We start from the raw sequence: 13,325 nt of genomic DNA on the forward strand, positions 1-13,325 counted from the left end.
CACCCAACTATACAACAGGCTTTGGCTAGCAGTATAAGAATAAAAAAGCAATGGTTCAGTCAGTTTTGTTCTAATACGTCATCATACAGAAAGGCAAATCCTTCCTGAGCCTCTTGAGGAGAACCTAGTTGCCAAAGTGTTCCTAGAAATTTCCTGTCAAGAAATTTCACTATAAAGAGACTCCAGGGTATGAACATGCTTGTGACTGCCCCAGCATAAAGCCTCCCTAATCGTCTTCTTTCAAAAGCAAAGCAAAGAAAAGAGGAGTAAGAAGAGGAGAAAAGAGGAGGGGAGAGAAAGAGAAAAGGGAAGACGAGAAGAAATAATAAAGAAATGAAGGGAGTAATCTTGTTTCTCTGTTTCAGAAGCAGCTAACCCTGGAGAGAGAATGGACCAAGCTAAACATTAACCATTGCTGCTGGTAGGCCTCTGACAGCACAAGGTTGTGAGCCTGTCTTTCAGAAACCAGCTAGCTGGGTTCAAAACCAAGCCCATCATGTAGAAGTTATGTGACCTTGAAGAAGTTAATTAGACTCTCTGAAACTTTGGTTCTTTATCCACCAATAAAAATAATCTCACCTACCTCCCAGGGTTGTAGGTCCAAGTGTATAATGTACAAATGAATAAATTAAGACAGTCTCACTCCTGTTGTCGTTCCCTTGTCATTGAAAAGACATTGAGTACAAATGGATAGATGCTATCCAAAGAGGACACGTTCAGTGCCTGGATCATGGGCACTTTGCCCCTCTCCATGGTCTGAAGCACTAATGGCTGGAATCTAACCTGGAAGGTTGGTTACCCTTGTTGATGCTGTAGCAGGAAAGTCAGAATATAGCCAATGCTATTGTATTTTTTATTTAAAAAAAATTAAATAAAATAGTGATCCATTGCATATAAAACTGAACTGGAGTCCATAGTTTACGGTGGGGAAGGCTCAGAAGATAGAGGCAAGAATGTAGCTGCAGCATTTTCTTTTTCTTCATATCTAGGAGGCAATTCAGATGGAAGATGTGGAGTGTGTGAGGCCTCAGAAGACGAATTCATCCCAGAAATGGTATATATAGATTCACAGTCTCTTTCAGAGGCTGCACCCTCTGAAGTTGGGGTCCTGCTAAAGAGAAGGAGAGAGAACATGAAGGGGAGGGGATGAAAACAGTGACACCCCTTTAGTACTAGGTTCTTTTCAAATGTTTGATTACATGCACTTAAGAGTATTTGCAAGAATCTGAGGAGTAATTTCTCCCTCACTCTACTTTTCATAGATTTGTTTTGATTTCTTACCTCTTCCTTTTCCTAGAGCTGAGTGTAACATTAAGACAGTCTCACTCCTGCTGTCATTCCCTTTGTCATTGAAAAGACATTGAAAACAAATTTATAGACACCATCCAAAGAGAACATAGACACATACACACACACACACACACACACACACACACACACACACACACACTCTTACTGTTCTCTGCTATTCTGTCTTCTGGGACAGCTAACATAAGGTAGACAAACTTATGCATATGGAAAATTAAAACATTAAGCCACAAACCTGAAGGACGGCAGGAAGGCATACTGGCTAATGGAGTGGGCTCTAACAAAGGCCAGCCTGCACTGGAATCTACTCTGCTGCTTCCCAGCTGTGTGATCTTGGGCAAGTTAGTTAACACTGCTAAAGCTCAGTTTCCTTATCTTGAAATGAAGATGATAACATTCCTTTCTCCTAGACTGGATATGAGAGTTACATAAACTAATGCAAGAAAAGCCAGACCCTAGGACACAGAAATCATAGTAGCAGCAGCAGTAGTTTAAGTTACTAGACACTGATTTTAGGGCTTGGGGAAGTTTATCATTAGAAGAAAAAAAATACAAACATTCACGATGAGAATTCTACAGAGGTCCAGCCCTAGCCTGCCCTTTCTCCATGCAGGGCTGTACCCACATGCACCTCCCTGGATCCCCCCATCACGACCCCATATGAAGCTCTAAAGCCAATTCTGTCCTTGTCAGCCACCTCTTTCCCTCTCCCATCAGATAACCTGTCCCCCTGCTTTTGTGGGAAAAGAATCTCTACACAACTTCATTCCCTCCAGGCCCCAGAGGAAAGGCACCCTGGCCCCTGCTCCAAGGCCCACTGCCTGCTCTGTCAAGGCAGGGTGGAGAGGGAGTTCCTTAAACACGAATAACAAGGTAAGGTGGTGCTATCCCCAGCAATGAGCACCAGTCTCTCTGTGCCTGCTGCTCACTGCATGCAAAAATGCACATATCTCATTGTCTTACCTGCTTCACCCTGTGACAATGTGAAGCAATTCTTCCTTCCCTTCCTAAACCCTGGTTTCCCATTCTAGAAGGTACCACCAGAGCCTTCTCCAGCCCTGCTCCCTGAGCACACCATTTCTGGGGTATGCACAAGCTCCTCCTGGGGGTTTCCCACTAGTCCCTGACTCTTTGCCCTCCTGGTTCTCCAACAACCTCTGCAGCTCCATCTCCATCACCTCCTCTCTCTCCCAAAACCCAGCCCCTCCCAATCTGCCTCCAAGGCCCTCATCTCACTGTACCGCCACCATCAGCCGCCCACCATCCTTTCCCCACCGAAACCAAGCTCATCACTCACGTCCTCTCAGTTGGGGACCTCTGAGCTTCCCTGTCACTCACCCTGGAACTCATCATCTTCGCCTCTTCCTCAATGTCATTCTCCATCCAGACCCCCTCCCCCAGGCTCCTGGCACCTCAGGCCCATCCCACTAGAGCCTGCCTCGCTGCATTCTGTGTGGGGTGGGTATTGACCTGATATTCTCTGCGGCCCAGGGAAGGAGCGAATATTGAAGGAGAGGCCCAGTTGTGTTGGATCAGGGCTCAGGCTGACTTTAGCCAGTCACCCCAGCACGGCCATCAGAGTACTAAAGCCCTTCTGTAACTGTTGGGGATCCCCTGAGACCCTCACACCTCTCCATGATCTAAAGCAGTGAAGCCTAGCATAGCAGGGGCCTCCTGGCCCAGTCCTGGTGCTCAGTCTGATTGGTGGGTCATTAAACATTCTTTTTTTCCCCCTGAGATAGAGTCTCTCTCTGTTGCCCAGGCTGGAGTGCAGTGGCGCGATCTCGGCTTGGAGCAGAAGAATAGGGTGTGGAGGCAGGGAATCTACGGCCGTTTCACGCTGACTTCCTAGAACTAAATTGAAAGGAAAACCCTAACTTTCCATCCCTAAGTAACAAAAGGACCAAAGACTACTCCCTTTGCAAACACCCACCTTTCGGCAGATGGGAAATTGAAAGTGCCTCTAATTGGTTGCTTTTTGCAACCAATCAGACATTTGCATAGGACAACAACTTTGTAACTTCACTTCAGCCTCTGATTGGCTGCTTTCTGCAACCAATCAGACGGATTGTGGGCCACCACTTCATTTACATGAGGTGAACACAAAGTGGCCAATGGGAAACCTCTAGGGGTGATTTGGACCCAAGAAGATTCTGGAACTGGGCCCTTGAGCAGCTGTTCAGGCTTGCTCCCACCCTGTGGAGTATACTTCCATTTTCAATAAAATTTTGCTTTTGTTGCTTCATTCTTTCCTTGCTTCGTTTGTGCATTTTGTCCAGTTCTTTGTTCAAAACACAAAGTTCGTGGACACCCTCCGCCGGTAACAGGCTCACTGCAACCTCTGTCTCTTGCGTTCAATCGATCCTCATGCCTCAGCCTCCCGAGTAGCTAGGATTACAGGTGCCTGCCACCATCCCCAGCTAATTCTTCTATTTTTCGTAGAGACAGGGTTTTGCCACGTTGGCCAGGCTGGTCTCAAACTCCTAAGCTCAAGTGATCCACTCACCTTGGCCTCCCAAAATGCTGGGATTACAGGTGTGAGCCACAGCACCCGGCAAGGGTTGTTAAACATTCTGAGTATCACCCCTGTTAGGAGCACATAAAGATGCCTGGAGTAGGCTTCATATTAACCCAGCATGATCACTTTATCATTTTTAACTTATGTGCTGCCCAAAGTTTCTGCAAAGGTACTGTTAATATCAAGACACTAATTCTGACATAACATCAGCAAAAAAGATACACTTGAATGCCTCCTGGTGAACCACACAGCCTTAATACTAGTGTGGCCTGAATTCAGGCCTCTCTTGAAGTTCAAATTGAAATTCTTACCCATAGTTGAAAATACTGTAATATGAAGGGGGGTTTTCATTCGGAAGCAGACTGTTAGTTCCAGGACTCTCAGTGACCGCAGAAGCTGAAGATTCAGGAAAGTAAGGTGGTGGAGGGGGTGGAAATATTATTACCGAGTCACCTAAGGCAAAACAATATTTAGTTGAAGACAGGTGGGTAATAAATGGAAGCAAATTAGCAAAAGCAAAATTAATTATATATTTGGCCCATCTATATAAAAGGTCAACACACCTGCTGCTAACTCAAAATTTAAAAAGTAAGCCCATTAAACGTATAGAGATAGAAAAGTAGACTAGGTTACCAGGGGCTAGGAGAGGTTCGGGAGGAGGAAGGGAGTGGGAATTGCTGTTTGGTGAGTAGAGAGTTGCTGTTTGGGATAATGGAAGAGTTCCAGAAATTGATGATGATAATGGTTGAACAACATTGTGACTGTATTCAATGCCACTAAACCATTTAAAAATGGTTTGGCTGGATGCAGTGGCTCACACCTATAATCCCAGCACTTCAGGAAGCTGAGGAGGAAGGATCGCTTGAGCCCAGGAGTTGGAGACCAGCCTGGGCAACACAGCGATATCTCATCTCAAAAAAATTAAAAGAAAAAAATTAGCCAGATGTGGGAGTACACGCCTGCAGTCCCAGCTACTCGGAAGGCTGAGATAGGAGGACTGCTTGAGCCCAGGAGTTCTAGGCTGCAGTGAACTATGATTGCACCACTGCACTCCAGCCTGGGTGACAGAGCAAGACCCTGTCTTAAAAAAAAAAAAAAAAAAAGCCAGGCGTGGTGGCTTACGCCTGTAATCCCAGCATTTTGGGAGGCCGAAGCAGGTGGATCACTTGAGGTCAGGAGTTCAAGACCAGCCTGGCCAATACGGCGAAACCCTGTCTCTGCTAAAAATACAAAGAAAAAACAATCAGGCAGGCGTGGTGGCAGGCGCTTGTAATCCCAGCTACTCGGGAGGCTGAGGCAGCAGAATTGCTTGAACCCGGGAGGCAGCGGTTGTGGTGAGCCAGGATCATGCCACTGCACTCCAGCCTGGGCGACAGAGTGAGATTCTGCTTCAAAACAAAACAAAACAAAACAAAACAAAAAGCAGTTTAAATTGTTTATGCTATATATATATATATATTTTTTTTTTTTTACCACAAATTTTTTAAAAGTAGGCCTACATTTCAGAATCCAGAGTGCTGACCATTATGGTATGAAAGCGGGTCTATATTTTGTAGCAAGTCTAAGCCCAAGCCTTTTTGTGAATTGTTTGCTAACAAGCTCCTTTCCCTCCTCTGGGGTGTCTACTGCTGAAAAAGCTTTTCTAGTTTTCAGCCTACAACTTTAATTCACAAGTTAGCTGTTGGCTAAAGTGCCTTGTTCCTCAAATGTAGTTTCAGCCCCTGAGCAAATGACAGTAAGCCATACTACAGCCCCTAACTGTTATTTACCAAAATTTCACCCATACAGATGAAGGTTGAACCCAAAGAAGTTTGGTTTTTGCATTTCTGTGGCTACTGTTCACTCCAGAATACATCCTCATGTTTTGAGGAGAAACTAGGGACCAGATACAAGCTCTAATTTGTATTCCGATTCCAATATAAAATGCACCACACAAGTGGACCAGAACAGTGTAGAGCTCTGGCAGCACCACTGCTGGGGGCCTGGTGAAAGCCTCTGAGAAGCTGGCAATAGCAATAACAGTTCAGAAAAAATGAAGAAGATGGGGCTTTACTTCCCTGTAGTGGTTCACACTCCTAGCATGTCTGATGCTTGCTTAGGGTGGCATAGGATTCTTTAAAGTGATGGGGGTTCCAACCTGAACAAGCTAGGCGACCTCCTTGACCTCAGCCGCCACAGCTGTAAACTGCAGGCCAGGCAGTCCCTGCATCACAGGACAGATAGAAGGAAGGACTAGATGGACTGATTTGCATCTGGCAGTGAACACAGTGCGGAGCACAGAGCCAACTCTCTCAGCTCAACACCAGCCGAGGGCACTGATTTGCATGATGAAGAAACACCACAGAGGCAATTGGCCACTGGCTCCTCTCTACCCTTCATGAGCCACAGCAGCCTCAATCATTTCCCAGAGGGAATTTAGCCCTTCAGAAAATGCATTAATTCCATCTCCCCTTCCTTCTGCAAGGAGAAGGCAATGAGAGTTTAAAATATGTTTTGCTAATCTAAAGGTGAGAAAGCATAATAGTGGTCCTGAGATTCTCATTTACTTTTTTAGAAGGTCTTGGTAGGTTAGAGGAATTGGGGTTGTGTTCACTTCCATTACACACCGTAGAATAAAGAACCTGTGAAGTAACCCTTGAGGGCAGGCCAATCACCTCTCAAAAACACACAAGGATATGCTCCAGTAACCCTGTTACCTCCAAGGTTCTCCAGCCCTTTGGCCCAGCAGCTCGGCCTGCCCACACCCTGCAACCTGCTCTCCCTGGAAAGAGGCCTCTCCTCTGTGAGTTCCCTTTCATGCATCTTTCAGAACTTGATGTCCTCTGTGAGCAGACAACATACACACCCCTCCAAGGAGAGCTGTCTCATATACCTGCTGTGTATCCAGGATAGCACTGAGTGTACCCACAACATGGAGAGCATGCTTCTCGGATTCTAAAAATGTAAACCCTATTCCACAATATCAAAGGAGAGGACTTAGGATGCAAGATTTTCATAGGTTTGATGGGGGCTTAAAGGGTTAAGTAGAAAAGATTTTAAACCATGCGGTGCCAACTTCAGGACAAGGACACCAGGAGCAGCACCACAGCTCTGTCCACTCTGATTCCAGCTACCAGGTGGAAGTCTGGGCCCCAAAACTCCCCTCGAACCGTTCCCAACTAGATGAAAGCATAGCAGCGTTGGATGAACATATTTACTTGTACCCCACGGTGTTCCTCAAGAGCACTGAGAACATCTAACAAATTAAAGGGAGCCCCTTTTTTCATGTAATAACTTCCAAGAACACTTGGTGAAGGATAAAATGGAATCACACCCACGTGCCCTGGGCAGGGTGCTATGCAAGGGCTATTCTGTGGGTGTGCCCACACACTTGGGTTGGAACCTTGCTCTACCACTTGCTAGGGTGTGACCTTAGGCAAGTCACTTGATATCTACATGCCTCATCTTCTTCCTGTGTAACATGGAGGTACTAACATTATCTGCCTCCTTGGATTGCTGTAGGTGTGAATGAATTTCACACAGGGGACCTTTAAGAGCACATGATAAAGCACTTAAATGGGTGTTTGGCACAAAAATAGACCCTATATAAGTGTTAGCTATTGTGAATATATAACTAATATTTGTGTTTTCACCATAAATATATTAATGCATAAATATATTAATAAATAAGCTGGGAGCATCCACCCTGGCTCTACACAAGGAATGGCTGCAGATCCATCTGCCTCCTCTCCAAGGCTGGTGCCATGCAAGTCCAGCAACCCAGTTCCTCCCCTCCAGGCTGCAGTCAGTGAATTCCACTGCTTCCAGTAGACAGCCCCAAACAGGAGACGCATCTCACTTGTCACATTCCCTCTCTGTCCCCTCCATGGTTTCTGTTCTGAAGATCTCTTTTCCTAGCCTTTTAAATGTCAATGGTTTCACAACTTTACTCTTTCAAAAGTAGGAGACTGAAAAAAAGTGATCTGCCAATGAGCAGCGATGGGGTTTTTCCTTGGTTGTGTGAAGCTGAGGCCAACGCTACTGCTTCAAAGGCTTTGCCTCAGCCCTGCAGCCATGGATGATATCACAAAAAAAGAAGGACAACACAGAGACAGTGCAGAGGCCCCTCAAAACACCTGAAGACTGCTGGACTCAGACAGATCCAGAATCCTAGAATGTTAGTGCTACAGGAATCTTAGAGAGGCACTGCTCATTTTATAGAGACATAAACCAAGGCAGGAGAGGTTAAGGACTTACAAGGACAGCCAGCTAGTGACAGCCTGGGAGGAGAAACCAAGTGTCCCACAACTAAAATGCTATGTGGTTTTGGTGTGAGAATAACAGGGGTAACAGGGTCACTTAGTGAGTCCCTAAGGTGGCAGAAGGCTCCAAGGCTGTCCTCATGGTTCTTCTCACTTTCCTCTTAATTTGCTCTGTGACCTCAGTCAAGGTCACTGCTTAATATCCCAATGCTTTGCAAAGTAGGAAAGAGTTGCTGGGGGGGAAAAGATGTATACAAGGTTCCTACGGGGCTTCCCACAGCAGCACCATTGTGTATGTACACATGATGGGGGTGTGTGCGTGTGCACACACATGTGTGAGAGATGGAAGAATTGAGAAAGAGAATCCAGACGAGAACCAAGAGCAGCTGGTGAAACCCTGCTGCAAAGCCACTGTGATAGAAGCAAGAACGCAAACGACAGCAACCCACCTACAGTGACCTGGACAGGCTCCATAATCTGGATCTGTCCCTCTTCTCTCTCAGAGGCATCCTGGCCAGCATTCAGCGTGTTTCTCTTCTTAACATGGGCAACCACGAAGAAACACAATCCCACAAGCACAATCAAGGGCCCCATGATCTGCAGAGAAAGGAACCCACACATCCGGGGTTCTGAGTCGCCAGTGTCTGTCTCGTTTAGCGGTTCCTGCGCCCAGTTGGAGCCACATCCAGGGACCCAAATGCCCAGGACGCTGATGAGCATGCCGCTTGTCAAGAACAGAAACCCAAAGATAAGGCACTGGGCAAACTGGCGGCTCTCTCCACAGATGAAGGCTCGGTCGGGGTCCATCTGCTGACCTCTCTGCAGCCCTGCACGGAGCTGAAGTTGCGCCCGGGAGCGGGCCAGGATCACAGCCCCAAGCCCAACCACGGCACATGCAGGCCCCGCCACCTTGAGCACCATGGGGCAGTCTGGGAGGGGCTTATATTGGCATGCCTGGAACCCAAAGATGGAGAGCAGGACTCCCACACACAACAAGACGGCGCCGAAGACAAAGAAGCAGAAGATGAGTTTGCTGACGTGTCTGTCCTGCTGGTCCCCATCTGGCTCAGCAGCAGCTGCAGGAGACATGTCCAGGAGAGGCCCCTTCCCGGAGGCAGAGTGGGATGTGTTTTCTTCCCTCCAAGATTTCAGCAGCTCTGCAAACACAACCAAACACCAAATTAACGTGGGCACAGGTGTTCCAGAACCACCCTGGTTTTTTGCTGATCATTTCTGAAATCACACCACGATGAGGCCTTGAGGGTAGAACTTTATACAACTGATAAGCTGTAGAACAGTGAGTTGGTTTATGAGTCAGATAAACTAGCATTCAGAAACTCCTAAATATGTAATTTTACAAGATATTCAAAACAGGAAATTAAATTACTACACATCTAAGGGTATCTTTTTTAAAAAATGAAAGAACAAAAGTAGCTGGGTGTGGCATTTCCTTTTCTGAGTCTTACAAACTCATTTCCCTGGGGAAAAAAGCACTGGTGAATGAGGGAAGAACCACAGGGATTCTGATTGCAAATGCCCCACTTTTCATCATAGCTGCTCTCAGCATTTTCAAGTCAGTTCAGTAACTAACTTTCCATTTCCTGTTTTAGACTACAGCAGCTTTCCATTTCATGTTTTATTCTAAGGCTACATCTACAAAAGACCCAATTTCAGCAATTTCAATAGAATAAGAAGTCTGTTCAGGAACACAGTGGGTTTGGTGGACTTTTAAGTTGATTCTATCAAAATGTGGTTCTTGAGGCCAGGCGTGGTGGCTTGCGCCTGTAATCCCAGCACTTTGGGAGGCAGAGGCAGGCAGATTGCTTGAGCTCAGGAGTTCGAGACCAGCCTGGGTGACATAGCAAAACCCCATCTCTGCTAAAAATACAAACTTTAGCCAGGCATGGTGCCTGTGGTCCCAGCTACTTGGTAGGCTGAGGTGGGAGGATTGCTTGAGCCCGGGAGCTGGAGGTTGCAGTGAGCCAAGATCACGCCACTACTCTCCAGCCTGGGCAACAGAGCGAGACCCTGCCAAAAACAAAACAAAACAAAACAAAATGGTTCTTGGGTTCTCAACAAGCACAGACTGGTGACCCAGTTGCTTGGATCTGGGATGACCCTGGAAAGTGTGGCACAGCAGGTCAACAGGAGCTCAATTTTCAGAGTGGACAGGTACCCAAAGGCTGGTGTGGCCTCTCACTCACCCTCCTCCATGGTGTCACCTACTTCCACAAAGAGGTTGAGACTCAGTTAAAAAGCAAGCAGCCAATAAAACTGCTAGTTATAAAGCACAAAATGGGTGGAAGGGGGGAACTTGGCTTTGAAAGAATAGTATAAGTGGAATCAAGTGAGAAAGCACCTTCCAGAAAATCACCCAAGCCCTGTACTTCAGGGGTATAATATATTAAATACGCCAAGTGGTTGTTAAAGAGTTGTCTAGCTTACACAGAGCTGACCTAATTATCTCGTTATCTTATTTTACTCCAATGAATGGGATATTTTACCAGGACCCCGTAAGTCAGGTCCTGCATTTGCAAAGACAATCCAAAATCGTGAAGACTATTTTCACCTGCCCAAGGAAAGAAAACTTTTAAAATATTTTGTGCCGCTCACATCCATGGTCCCATGAAGGAACTCAAGACTGAGGCCCTAAGCCCAAGATGATCTTGACAAACCAAAATCACACCGAGGGAAGGTCAGTTTAGGCAAAGAAAGCAAACAGGCAATCTTACACTGGGAAAAACTTTTCCAGGAAAAAGTATGATAGAATCAGAAGGAAGTTGGAGAAAAAAAGGAAATATAGGAGGGAAAAAAGCTTTCATTTCAAACTTGGAAAAACTTGCTATACAGATGCAGTTAAGCTGAGACAAAGCATTGCACTAATTTTTTAATCTTCCCATTTTTTATTAAGTCAGTAACATCCTGCAGTGAATAAGAATTTCATATTGAGTATACAGTAGTCCTCATTTATCCTACAGGGAGTACATTCCAAAACTCTCAGTGGAATGAAACGATGGAGAGTCCTGAAACCTATATATATTGGTTTTTTGTTATTGTTGTTGTTTTAATTTTTTTCCTGAATCATGCAATCTCTTTTGCGGTTTCGGAGACAAGGAAGAGAAGGGTGATTCTCGGCTGCAAAGTCCTATCAGGAATTCATTTATTCCCAGTATAGTCAACTTTGCAGTGAGTCACAAGGCTTCAACTGTCTTAAGGCAAATTCCCAAACACCAGTAAATAGAAGCCCAAAACTGAATCTGTAGTTTCTTGTCCGTGGACTAGTGGACGGAGCACCTGGCTGAGTGTTCACCTCTGATTCAAAATAGTGTGGAAATACTCTCTCTCTCTCCTTCCCCCACAGATGCACTCACAAACGGATACAAAGACACCCACATTCACTCGCAATGAAATCTTTTCCAAACACCACCCTACACTTAAACTCCCCAAAGCCAAACTCCCCTCTCCAACAGTCCTATTGGTTTTCCAAAAGACATTTCCAAAATTCACAGCACCTCTCCACGTCCAAAGCTATGGTGCGTTTGGGGAACGAAACGAGAGGCAAATGCCTTCTGTGCGAAATCGGTTTGCGGCTTTTAGGGAGCCCGAGCGCAAGCAACAGCCGGAGAAGCTCGCAGGGACGCAGGTTGGGCTCGGATACCCAGCGCCTCCGCGCTGCCGCGGCTCCCCGCGCCCAGCCTGGCCGCACAGCTCAGCGCCCGACCCGCCGCCGCCGGCGCAGGCGCGCGGGCTGGGGCAGCTTACCTGAAGCTGGGTCCGGCGCCTGGCTGACCGCGCTGCTGTAGGCACTGGCTGGGCGCGGCGTCCGCCTCCGCACGCGGCCTCGGCTGCGCCGGCCGCCCTGCACCCTACCCACCGCGCGTCCTGGTGCGGAGGGCGGACCCGGCAGTATTTAGAGAAGGAGGCGGTGCTGCGCGGGCGCGGCGGCCCGGGGAGGGCAGGGCAGGGCAGTGCAGGAGCGACCGGTGGGAGCTGGCCGCCACCGGGGGCCCGGGGCGCGCCCGCGAGGGAATGGAGAGCCAGGGGCGGCTTCGGAACCCAGGGCTGGCGGGTTTGGCAGCCTCCGCGCTCGTGGCCGTGCGCGCGAGGAATCTGGGAGAAATGGGCACCTTCCACGGCTGCCTGGCCCGCACACCTGGCGGGGCCGGCGAGTTGAGATGCCCCCGCCGGCTGGCGGAACTGTGCGCCCCGCCCGCCGAGGCCCGCTCCCCCTCGAGGCCTGAGGCCCAGTTCTATAGGGGCGCGAGAGAGCGGCGGCGTGGGGGGCGCGGAGGAAGCGCCTGCCCCCGCCTCCACCGCCTCCTTCATGGTTGCGGCCCAGGCCGAACAGGGTACCGTGCCCCGGCCGCCTTGGCCTTGGCCACTGCGAGGTCCGGGGCGACTACACCCGGCAGCCCTGTGGCCCTCCTACTGCTCTGGAGACCTGGAGTGGGGTTACAGAGGGAAGCGCCTCGCTGCGAGCTCCCCATCGAATATGGAGCCACCAGGTCACGGGACGACGTGCGCTCTACAGAATGTGAGACAAGGGCCCTCCACACCCAGCCATTCAGGCCTGAGGTCCTGGCTCGGAGACTGAGGCCGAGACGCGGCAAGCCCCGCGCCGGACCAGCTCTGCCCCTTCCGCACCCACGTGTCTGCCCACAGCCCTCCTTTGCGATAGAACCCCCTTCCTGGTTCTCCACCACTAATGATCTGCCGGAATTAAACTGGTAACTTTCCCTGCCCTTGAACCGGGAGTTTCGGGATGAGTTTGCCAATCCCTGTGCTATTTGTAACCAGCCCCGTGACACGTGATACGGATCCAACTGTGCTAGTTTCCACACCAGGGGTCAGGGCACTGTGGAAGGTGAGTCAAGGGTTCTCTGCCCAAGCGCAGAGGTGCCCTGAGCCACGGGGACTTCCCAGCCCTGCCTTCTCTTCTCAGCTTCCTGTCTGCCTTGCCTGAAACCCTATCTAGAGTTAAGGCCAATGGATGAAACTTTTCAATGTGCAAGCAAGCACTTTACCTACCTGATACAACAAGAGATTCCTGGTCATGCTCACTGAAGGTAAAGTATGAAGCAGGCTTAGCTAATCATCAGAGGTGAGAAGAGACTTAAAGAACCGGTCAGAGAGGTAAAGAGGGGAGGGGGTTACCTGGGCTTTAGGGTTCACCAGGGAGGCAGAACGGACAAGTTCTGGCCATTGGAATTTGGTGGGGCACTTGCCTGGGTGGCCAAAGGTGGACTTTTTCATAGCCA

General features: G+C 48.4%; 1 protein-coding gene across 2 annotated transcripts; it reads right to left on the minus strand.

Annotated features, from left to right (window-relative positions):
• Positions 1-839: 839 nt before the first annotated feature.
• TMEM171 (transmembrane protein 171) lies at positions 840-12,290 on the minus strand. Of its 2 annotated transcripts, none has more exons than XM_034959961.3 (4): positions 11,830-12,290; positions 8,517-9,224; positions 4,138-4,279; positions 840-1,108 (listed from the first exon to the last, which is right to left on the minus strand). In XM_034959961.3, the coding sequence occupies exons 2-4, from the start codon at positions 9,154-9,156 to the stop codon at positions 919-921; spliced, it is 972 nt and encodes a 323-aa protein (XP_034815852.2). In that variant the 5' UTR covers positions 9,157-9,224; positions 11,830-12,290; the 3' UTR covers positions 840-918. The 2 variants fall into 2 exon arrangements, with proteins under 2 accessions (XP_034815852.2, XP_034815851.2); XM_034959960.3 differs by having other exon boundaries at positions 840-1,111.
• Positions 12,291-13,325: the final 1,035 nt, after the last annotated feature.

Source organism: Pan paniscus, chromosome 4, assembly GCF_029289425.2.
Source record: "Pan paniscus chromosome 4, NHGRI_mPanPan1-v2.0_pri, whole genome shotgun sequence".
Classification (NCBI taxonomy): Eukaryota; Metazoa; Chordata; class Mammalia; order Primates; family Hominidae; genus Pan; species Pan paniscus.